Genomic DNA, 12045 nt, shown 5'->3' on the forward strand with positions numbered 1-12045 from the left:
AAAGTTTTCTTCAGGACATTCATGTATATATAGTGAGATAACAGCCTAACAATTCTGAAATGATAGATGCATTTTCATGCATAAAATAGAAACAAACAGAACCTCTACTTTATATCCCAACAACTATACACAAGAATGTCACATGACATTTCCCAGTCACTGAAAGTCAACAAACATGTTCACTGCTTCTTCTAGGAAACCTGATTAAACAAAACAAAAATAATATTAATAACAATTATAACATTTGCCCTTGGTTTCATTTGTTTCTAATATCTTAGTGTAGCTTATTTCTGTAACTGAACTGCTATTTAATGTTGTTGCCTTTCGGCTTTTCCCTGTTAGGGGTCGCCACAGTGGAACTCCGGTCCGCTAATGATTGGCAGTAGATTTTCATGAACGCCGAGGTGCCAGCTCGGCATCCAACCTTCAACAAAGGCACTCCCATTTATGCATGTCTTTGGAACGCCCACCCAACCATGGGGAGGACATGCAGACTCCACACCGAAGGCACTCCTCGCACTCCAGCCGAGAATCAAACGGGAGAACCTCTTGCTGTGAGGCAACAACGCTACCGCTGCACCACCGCGGATTAACTGAACTGCTATTTAATATCTTAACTAATTTTTTCCCATTCATTATAAAATGACTTTTCATTCTGCTACTATGATAACACTGCCATTGACTCCACTAAAATATGAGTTATAAAACTATATATTGCTCCCTTTTCAGAAACTTTAACAGACATGTTCTTAGCAATAAATCTAATCTACAGATGTTCAACCACAACAACATATTGTCCAGGAAGTCTGAGGAAGGCAAATAGGAAGAAGATGTGAGATATTCAAAATTTAATCTGTAAAAACCACAAAACAAGTATATATCAATGTCAAAAAACAAAGAAATAGCAAAAAAACACAAAACAAGAACTATACATCAAACTTTGAATATTTCGCATCATTTATTTTTGTATTTTTTGCTATTTTGTAGTTTTTGCCAGAGATTGTTTTTCTTTTGTGGTTTTAACATATTAAATTTTAAATATCTCTCATCATCTTGGTGTTTGACTTTCACCATGTTCCTGGACGAAATGTTGTTGTGGTTGAACTGTGTTCTGTTGAGTGACATTTATGCCTATCCCTTGGTTTAATTACCAGATGTAAATTACATATCAGAAGATTTTTTTTATGAAGTGATCATCTAACATGAAACTTAGATAGCAGTTTGAAGACAAATGTAATTAAACATTTACTGCAACTTTCCTAAAGGATATCCAACTGCATGGAATTATTCAATAAAATTTAAGGCCACATCACATTGCAAATCCATGTTACCCAAATTGCTTGGTCCATAATAATGGTCTCATAATTTTTGCAAAACATACCCTTTGCAGTATGGTCCTTCAGTTCATATACAACTATAATTATTTAGATACATACTGATTTTTTCCCACAAATTTTTTTCAGTATCGCGAACATAATAAAACACTTCAAGCTACCTCTTAGTACTGCAACCAGCATAAGTAAATTTATACAATAAGATGTACTTTACATTCGGATGTACAGGTGCCGATGGGACAAACCCATCAGCATGTCAATGATAAAGCCTACATTACTTGTGGAAAGTAGTTTGGTAGCCACAGAGGCCACCACAAACTGCAGACCACTGGGCTATCCGAATGGCCACCAATATATATATATATATTTAAAGATTGGGAGTACATGGTTAGATCCCCCACATCAGAAATGTAGGAGTAAGAGCCACCCTTAAAAAACACTTGGTAACTGGAGCCACTCCTTTTAATTTTTCCGTGCTCAATTGTGATGGCAATGCAGTGTGGTAAGCAAGAACCCTATCAGCTAGGTAGGCACCTTCAAAACAAACCAGACCTGAAAGTTTTAGCTTAGCTCCACCAGATGTAAGTATGTATGCATATCACAGGTAAACACATAAATGACATTATACAAAATGCCAGCCAAGGAGCCATTCACAGATTAATTCTACACTGTGGTAAAATTAAACATGTTAATGCTCTTGACGCAGAAACAAACAATTCGGAGCTTCACAAGCATGGCTATTACTAAATGACATTCTGCAAACATTAGCACTGTAGTGACTCACTAATAGGGTGCATATGCACACTCCTTATATTGATACACAACTGTATATATAGCAGGAGTAATGCTAATTTCCTACACTTAAGGAAAGAGTAGTTTCTTCAGAGTTAGGCATGGGAAATTCAGCAGATCACCAAAAGTATATATATATATATATATATATATATATATATATATATATATATATATATATATATATATATATAGCCCCTTCCAACTCAGAAGGGTTCATAAGTCACTGATATATATATATATATATATATATATATATATATGTGTGTGTATCTATATATATATATATATATATATATATATATATATATATATATATATATATATATATTACATTGCACAGCAGAAAGGAAAATAAATTCATAGCTTGCATCATCTTAGTCATCACTTGCTTTCAGAGGGCAGGAAAATGTATATCAATTAACATGTCTAACCACAGTGTGCAGCAGTCAAATGTCTAACATAAGGATTTACTTCATATGTAGTTTATTCATATTTGTTGTCAAATCATGGTAATTTTTTTATTTTCTTCCCCAAGGGACAAGTCTGCAGATGCTTCAACAACCATAAAGTCTTCTTTGGCACAGTAAGTAACCACTTTATCTTCAGAGATAAAAGTATACCATTGTTAAACAAAACTTTCATAAATGAAAAGATAAGCCACTATCAGCAAATGGCAATTTTTATCCTGAAACTATGCTAAGATTTGTAAATTACTACATCAAAGGAGAATAAATATGCCAAAGAATGTTCTACAATTTCACAAGAATGCTTCAAAGGTTCATAGGAGATTACGAGGCTAACAGCCCAAGAGCCCTTGTAAGCCTAGCCATATTTATCCCAGGTTTCCCTATTTTCAATAGCTAAGTGAACAAAGTTTACAGAAGAATAAGCCCCTGCTAAGGTAGCAAATACTGACAGACTCTGTCCATGAGGGACATTGCTGCCATCCCAGGAGTAAATTTATGATTACCCAATCCATAGATCTAAGTCGGGCTTCAAGAGGGTCAATGAAGGAGATTGTTTGACATGAATGGGAAGCTTGTTCCAGAGAAAGGGGTAGTCTCTGAAAGAGGTTTCTATCTCTTCAACAGGATTTTTTTTGTGTCAGAGGTTAGGTTAAGATCCTTAGAACAAATGACCCTCGTGGTGTTTGATTTACGAATGTGTAAAAATTCCATCAAGGCTGAATCAGAAACTGCCCTGTAAGCCAGACACAAATCATCCCTTCATAGTCTGTAAGAGACAAAATACAGTGGTAAGGATTTCAATCGTTCCACATAGTTTTTTTATACCCTGTATGTTCCTGTTGAAAAACCTCTGGAGTCACTCCAGTTGTTGCATATGTCTGGTGAGGTACATACAAAAGGGTAAATTGTTCTCAATTTTTGGAATGATGAGGGCTGAGTACAATGGAATTATAATGTCCTTTGATCTGGTTGTTAAGCCCTTACTTAGGAGTTGTGCCACATAGGACTTCCTCGCCACTGTAGACACACAATGGTCAAAGTTCAGATTACTATCAATCTGAGTACCCAGATCATGGGCCACTAGGTCTACTCTTGGGGAGGGGGGGTGTCTATATTATAATTAGCTGGGGGATTTGCTTTCCCAAAGGGAATAACTATGCATTGTTTTACATTTAGTTTCAGTCCATGGTTTTGGCACAAACCATTTATCTGCATTAATCCTTTCTGGGGTATAGCAGTATCATTCAAGGATTCAGTGATTGCCCCCGATTTTCAGTCTTCCCTGAACTTGGTCATCCAAAGGCCGTCTATATTTGCCTTGATTTCTGAGAAATAAATTCTGAACAGGAGAGGGCCTAGCAAACAACCCTGAGGTGCACCACTGGTGACTTGACTCTTGCTAGAGGTGAATTCATCCACTTTGACAATATGTGTCCTGTCAGTGAGCCATTTTGCTACCCACCTAGTGATGTAGGGTTTTATGCCCAGCTGAGAGAGTTTCTCTATAATGCCCGAGTGGGAGATTGTGTCAAAAGCCTTGGCCAGGTGAAGGCAGGTGGTATGCACAGTTGTTCCCTCTCCCATGGCTTTGATGACTTTTTTGAAGAAGTCAACCACATTCAACAGACATGATCTACTACTGTTAACAAATCCAAACTGGGTTGGGTCCAAAGTCTGGAGATTACTTATGTCCTTGCTGATAAGGTCCATGATATTCCTTTCCATGGCCTTACAAAGGAGGCTGGTAAGGCTAATGGGTCTACAATTCCCTGGGCTGGTTTATTGTCCCCCTTTATTCAGAGGGATGACTGTTGCTGTCTGTCCTCCATTCTGCCAGAATATAGCCTGTCTGGATGCTGATTGGTCATTTAGCCAGTGGGATATATGTCTCCCTAAATATACAGCAGAATTATTACTGTAGATATACCATGCCATCTTTGATGACATGGTATCATGCAGTGTCATGTACATTGCAGTTAATATTTCACTGGTATTTTGTTAGGATTAATAATTTATCAATAATCCACTACTGCCTATGGGTAATAAAGGATTTACCATGGCTGTTGTAGTTTGATCAGAAGAGCAAAACCTGAATGAACAAACCAAGGCATAAGTGAGCAACTCCGGCATTACCCACATGGAGGAGTAGATTCTATTTTACAGTGATATTATTAATGATAGATATCACTTATCTTTTTAACTAATATCACTGTAAGATGGCACTTCAGTCTCCTACTGCTTCTTGGGTTGATTACTGATATATTTCACATCCATTTGTACATCCACACACTAGCACAGCAAATCCATGAAGTGCAGGAGAGGCAAAATAAAGCAAGTAAAATGTGCTTTTTGCAGTGTTACTGGCATATTTCTGCATAGTCTCATGCCCTAAACTATAGTAGAATTCAGTAGTGAGTATTGTTTTTCTGTTCCAGGATATGTGCTTCAGTGCCTTTACAGTTGTTGATACTTGAGTTTTCATCTTACAGATTAATATTCTGTTTATCATTTACCTGTTTAAAACTGCATTCTAGTGCCTTTCTGCTCCCTTGCTCTGTGTCCACCCCAGCTCCACTGAAACATTAAGATAAAGTTTCTGCAAGAGCATCAATACTTAATTTGACTGGATCCCTTCCTAGCTAGCCTGCTTCCTCTGGCTTCTGCCCCTTATGGTAATCTGGTTTCCAAACTCCCTCCCTCCCATCTTTCATTGGTATTGTCTGTTGTATAAGCTATTTAAGTACTTCTGAACTACTTTTTTCCACAGATCCATCCAAGAAAGGAAAATTTTCCCACAGAATGGTCCATAAAACTGTGCCCTGTAAAGCAGTAAACATAGCACAAATACCTGGTGTGTTGACAAGCTTAGTGCAGCTAGTTCGGCTTTGAGTGGCAATACCGATAGATTTAGCAGAATTTAATACTGTGTAAACATTAAACTTTGTAGAGTTTAGTACAGTTTAGCATAATCTGCCCTAATAAAGCTCTGTTAGTATTGCGTAAATATTAAAGTTGATAGAATTTAGTACTGTTTAGTATAATCCTCTCCAGTAAAGCACCCTTATTAGTCTGAACCAACAAAGCACTCAATAACCTGCTAACTGCAATACACCACCCCCTTGTAGCTCACCAATCACTCAAGGGACTGGAGAGCATAGGTATGCAAATACCTAACTTCACTGTTGCCAGCTTGGTAGATATGGACATCTTTCAATAATGTATCAATTGTCTCATCTACCAACAACCACTTAAACATTAAAGAAACAGACACAGTATGTGAGAGGTGCACAAGTACACAGGAGGCTAAACTCTCGCATTCAAATGCTCATAAGGTTGTTGAAACCATAAACACACGCACGCACAGACACACCCAATATTTACCTAACATAGCACACAGCACCCATATACAAATATATGCTGATGTACTTAAAAGCAATCTTCCTGAATAACAAATAATGCCTAGACCGTCCGTTGTTAAAGCTATGCCTTAGCAAGCTCAAAGGCACTCAGAAAAAAGAACACCTAAGAGCGCACACACAGTCACACAACGGAGCCCCAAACACTAAGCCCTTAAGGCAAACACACACACTTCCCAGGACTCTCAACATACAGGACTCCATTGCAATGTATACTGATGCTCCTGTAACCAGGCTGAAAAAGGACAAGATAATGGTTACATGCTTATCTGGCACCAGGATCTACCAAATCACACAGGAGCACACACACACACAGATACCAGTATGATTCCATCATAGGTAGGTGCAAATGGCCTGGGATGTACCTCCCTGGACCATATGTAAAGACAGACTATGCAGTCACACTGTGTGTCTCCAGCTGGTAAATGAGCTGAGCATTAAGCAGCATATTACCATCACCTAGGATGATGCCACAATATGAGCAAATGATGACTGATTTTAACAATTGGCTTTCTTTCTGATATCATTCTAAGGAGATACACTATTTGCTAGCTTGAGAGGACACGGCTGACGGATCATATCATTGCCAAGGATGGTCTGCACTTGTCCCCTCTAAGCTTTTCAATACTGGCTAAAACTTTATTCATCACCATAGTGCCTTTTTTAGGCAATGCCAATTGACAAACTTATCAACATAGCAAAATCAACTAAACTGAACCTCAAGGTGTTACTGCTCAATCCAGGAGCCTAAATAAAAAACTCCACTCCATTCAAGCCCTCTTCACACTAAAGAATAAAGGTATCTGGGCAGTTACCACAACATACTAGGCAATTACAGCAGCTCAGAGGTTCTCACAAAGAAAATTCAGACTGCAAACATTTCCTACGTCAATAGACTAAAAGTTATATCCCTTTACTCTGTATTTTACGAACTATTAAGAGGTGACCTATGCCTGACCTACTCTCTCAAATCCAGCCCTGACAGAGCTGCTACACATATGCAAGTCAAACAGCATGAGGGTCACCCAATCTCGGGATCTAAACTAGGACTCAAACAAAACATGCTGGAGAGAAAAATATGTGTCTCATAGATTGCCCCATCTTTGGAACAGGCTTCCTGTTCACATTAAGCACAGCCCTTCCCTGACCCTCTTCAAAAGCAGTTTGGATCAATGGATGGGGAACTGCAAAATTACACTTGGGGTAGCGCCTATGTCTCTTGTGGACAGGGGCAATCAGTAGCATACTCAAGGCATAGGCACAAACCCATGCAATCCTCTTGCTCCTAGGGGCTATATATTGGGTAAAATTGGGTTTATATATATATATATATATATATATATATATATATATATATAAATAGAGAGAGAGAGAGAGGTGTACTTGAAAATGTCTGAACACCTAAAATGTAAACATCATTAATATACAGACAAATAATAAAAAAATAAAAAAATCACCATTCAAATGCACATACTCCAAGACAAAACCTTGCAGGATGCAACTACAAAACTGTTTTTTGCAGCTCCCTCTTATATGTTCATAGTTAAATAGGTGTTTACTAGGCTAATGACCACAAGGGCCTTTTTAAGCCTAGCCATGCATCCCAAATCTCTGACAAGTTCTGATACCTTGATAAGTGTAAGCATGATTCTGGGAGATGAACCACTTACAGGTCCTCTGTGTCCATTAGAGACCTAGGTGCCAAACCAGGGATGAATTTTCTGGTTTACCATCCAATTGTCCAAGTTGCACTTGAATTGGGTTAGGGAGGAACTGTGCTTCACATGGATGGGAAGCCTGTTCCATAGACGGTGTAGTGTCTGGGATACATACCTATCTCTCCAGCAGGCCCTATTTATATCACAGGCAAGGTTTAAGTCTTTAGAACGGGTAATTCTGGTGCTGTCTGTTTTGTGGATATGCAGGAGGTCCATCAGAGTGGGGTCTGAAAATGCCCTGTATGCCAGGCATACATCTCCTCTTAAAAGGCTGTAGGAGATGGAATACAGGGATAGGGCCTTGAGGCAGTCTTCACAGGACATATTACTTATGTCCTGTGTTCTTTTAGTGAGGAAGCTATGTGAATGTTCCAGTTGTTGGATATGCCTGGTTAGGTACATATCAAAGGAGACACTGAGGCCTGATGAATGCCGAATACAGTGAAACAATGACTTCTTTGGACTTAGATGCCATACCTTTGTTTATAAGTTGAGCAACATAGAATGATTTTCTCACCACTGTAGATATGCGATGTTCAAAGACTAGATTATCTGTGCGAGTCCCTAAGGCCCTGACTACTGGTTCAAATTTAAGGGGTGTGCTATCAATATGATAGTTACCAGGGATGGATGACTTCCCAAAGGATACTATTATGCATTTCTTGGCATTTAATTTTAGTCCATGGCTCTGACACCAGTTGTTTGTTTCAGCCTCTCCTTGGGAACATTTGTGTCAGTGTGAGATTCAATGACGGCTCCTAATTTGCAATCATCTGCAAATTTAGTCAGCCAAAGACCACTGACATTGGCCTTGACTTCTGAGAAGTAAATGCCAAAAAGGAGTGGTCCAAGGACTGATCCCTGAGGGACTCCACTTGTGACTTGCCTCTTTGTATAGGCAGACTCCTCAATTCTAACTTCCTCGGTCCTGTCTGTGAGCCAGTTGGCTATCCACTGGGTGACATACGGGTTTGTACCTAACTGCTTGAGTTTGTCAACAATATCCAAGTGGAGTATTGTGTCAAATGCCTTGGCCAAGTCAAGGAAGGCAGTGTGAAACATGTTCCCTCATCCATTGCTTTGGTGATCTTCTCAAAGAAATCCACCAGGTTGGGTAGGCATGATCTGCCCTTGACAAAACCAAACTAAGTTGGGTCCAGTGTCTGAAGGTTTATTATATCTCTACTGATCATCTCCATGACAATTCTTTCCATGGCTTTACATACAAGACTAGTGAGACTTAAGGGTCTGTAGTTTCCAGGTCTGTAGATGGCCCACCTTTGTGCAAAGGGATAATTGTTGCCTTTTTCCATTCATGAGGCTTAAAGCCTGTTTGGAGGCTACAGTTAAATAGTAATGCCAGAGGCCCTGATAGGTCATGTTTCATGCTATTTAGAAGGCATCCTGGGATATTGTCTGGGCCTATTGGTGCAGTGTTCTTGGTCTTAGAGAGAGTATTGAGGACCTGCTCCCTAGTGATAGTAGGGAGAGTTATATTTGATGATATTTCCTGAGGGAAGGTTGATTGGGAGAGTGGGATAAAGCTGGAGCTGAATTTATCAGACAGGAGGTTTGCTATATCTTCTGGCTCATTATAGGTGGTTCCATTTACAATGGGCTCTGCACACAATTGTGCATTGCCTTTGAGGTTGTGGACATAGCTAAAGAATGCTTTCTGGTTATCCTTGACCGAACTTACCTCACATTTGGCTTGATGAGAGTGCTCTTATCCTGCTGGGTGCAGCACCTCCTAATTTTTGCCATGATTTTCTTCTTTCTGTTATTCAGCCAATTGGTTTTGTGATTTCATCAGGGTGGTTTGTTTTTTGAGTTAGTTCTGTACTTCTTCCTGGTGGTACAGCTACCTCTATGCAGGCTTGTGCAGGGTTTCTGTGAACAGTTCTGCATAGCCAGACATATTAGTAAGGACCAGATCCAGTATGGTTGCACCCCTGGTTGGTGTACTGACCATCTGGTCCAGGGAGTTTGTGTTTACAAAATCCAGGAATCTCTGTGTATGTATGTTTGGTGTCATATACGACGAAACTCAAATTGTTAAATGGCACATTTCCTTCTTGGCTGCCTGAACTGCAACAGTATTTTTTTCATTCTTATGTAGAGAAACAAATTGTACACAAATCAGTCTGGGCTTCCCATACAATTTCTCTGATACAAAGAATGGGAATATAATGATTTTCCTGAAACCAAATTTTGAGCCTTATCCTGTAATGTGACCCACCTTCGCTGCGCCTTTTCCACTTGACCACCCCAATTACCTATATTACTTCATGCTTCTACTTAAATGGACATCCCAACAAGATGCTGAAGATGGAAAAACTCAGTATTTTCAACCTCAAACCATTCTGATCTCCTAGTAAATCTATCAAACAAATAAAATAGGTGGTATGTCCAGTCTTCACCGCTTCCAAATGTTTCAGTATCACCTTGATATTCACATTAATTATTCTCTTACCATCACCAGAACATTGCTCCAATGATCACCTGCCTTACTGATTACCACTGGCACAAATTCTTTCTTCAATATTTTTTAAGCCAACTAGTGTTTGTATTTTTCAGCCAATATCACAACACTACAATTTCTGTTAACTCCATCCCTACTACTTGCATTTAATTTAATTCTTAATCCCAAAAAATATAAATTTAATTCACCATGTGACATAGAACAAACAGAATACAAAGTCTTCAGGCATAATAAGAGTTTTCTACATTTCACAAAAATCTCTTGGGTGTGAAAATATTGAAATATAATGCACCTAAGGTGCTATAAACTCAGAGTGTATTATTTGCAAATAGAGTATGAAGGTGGTATCCCCCCACCAAACATTCACATGCACACATACACACACAAGCACTGTTTGCCAAATAATTTTGTTATATTTTACTTCACATGTAGTGGAGTCAGTAATCTGTACAAGGCCACCCACCAACACCTTTGTTTTTTTGTGCCGTCTCTTAGCTCACCCTGATATCCCTCAGTTAAATAACTAGATACATTTATTTCTAAGCTACATTTTGCATAATGATTACTGATAAATTCTGTTATATACTTCTGATCTGGGCTTCAGTCCAACATTAGTCTGAACATTTCTGCACACAGATCTAGCTGCCACATCTCTGTTCTGCTTCTGTGCTTTGAGGCCTGGTTTTTGAGGTTTGGTTTCAGCTGCAGAAAGCCAGGTGACCCACCAGCATTCTTAGCCTTATTTAAATTAAACAGGATCTGACTTAGAATTTCTCTCTGACTCGCTTGTAATTCTGTACGTCTCACTGTGAACTTTGTTCAGGCACACCCTGCATCCTGTACCATAAATATCACCTTACTTAGACTAAAAATTTTATCTCATTAAATCATTCAACTTGCTGCATAAATAATACATTGTAAAGCAGTCACAAATACCTTAATGTTATATGGGCACACTGACTCATGTAAGTATGATTCTTGAAACATTCCTGCTGTGATAGAAAAGCTACTGTCATGCTTTGGTAACTCACAGGATTCAAAATAATCCACTATGTGCTACCCTGTAAGATTCTCATATGTATATTTATTTTCTATATTTGTGTGTGGCTGAAATGTGAAAGAAAGTGACAATACAGAGCTTCAGCATTAAGATGTTTATAAATATATATATATATATATATATATATATATATATATATATATATATATATATATATATATAAAGAGAGAGAGAGAAAGAGAGAAGCACACACACACACAACCACATGTACATACAGCTTTCCTTGAAGAAGCGCGTGTCTGATAAACTGTTTTAATAATATTTCATTGCATCTATTCTTGGTGAATTTCTGATTTAATATGTTTAACTAACTTTACAAGAAACAACAGAGGAAAGGCATCTCTTTTGATGTTCAAATTTTAAGTTCATTGCAATCCAGCAAAATAAAAAATAAATATGTGTATGAGTTCTTTATACCTGTTAAATTCAAGACTGTAGAGCTATGTTTGTAACGTGTATAAATAAAGTTAAGATATGGTAAATACTTAAGTTGTTTTCTTCCTCAGGAGCTCAGGATGACTATGGTGTGCAGCTGGAATCAGTATTGTTTTTCAAAATGTTTGCAAAGGGAACCAAATTAATACTGTAGTAGTTGGCAGAGTGCAAAAACTTGCATACCTTTTAGAAGCAGTAGGCTTAGGAAAGCTTATACCTCTTAGAGAAAGAAGTTATTTTTATTTATTTATTTTTTTACATCTGTTGACCGGGAGAGTCCAACTGGATACATGCCCATTTTCAGTGGAGGCCCGGGGAGAAAAACTCCACAGATTAAG

The 12045-nt window shown here is 38.4% G+C and overlaps 1 protein-coding gene across 4 annotated transcripts in view; it reads left to right on the plus strand.

Annotated features, from left to right (window-relative positions):
- Positions 1-12045, plus strand: part of LOC122790313 (keratin, type I cytoskeletal 18-like) — a 508415-nt gene that overhangs the window by 398680 nt on the left and 97690 nt on the right. For all 4 annotated transcript variants that reach the window (XM_044057831.1, XM_044057834.1, XM_044057833.1 and 1 more), the window contains one exon: positions 2665-2712. In XM_044057831.1, the coding sequence (XP_043913766.1) occupies positions 2665-2712 (48 nt within the window). The remainder of the gene's footprint in view (positions 1-2664; positions 2713-12045) is intronic.

The sequence above is a fragment of the Protopterus annectens genome, chromosome 16.part0, assembly GCF_019279795.1.
Source record: "Protopterus annectens isolate FY-2018-M chromosome 16.part0, PAN1.0, whole genome shotgun sequence".
Taxonomy (NCBI): domain Eukaryota; kingdom Metazoa; phylum Chordata; order Ceratodontiformes; family Protopteridae; genus Protopterus; species Protopterus annectens.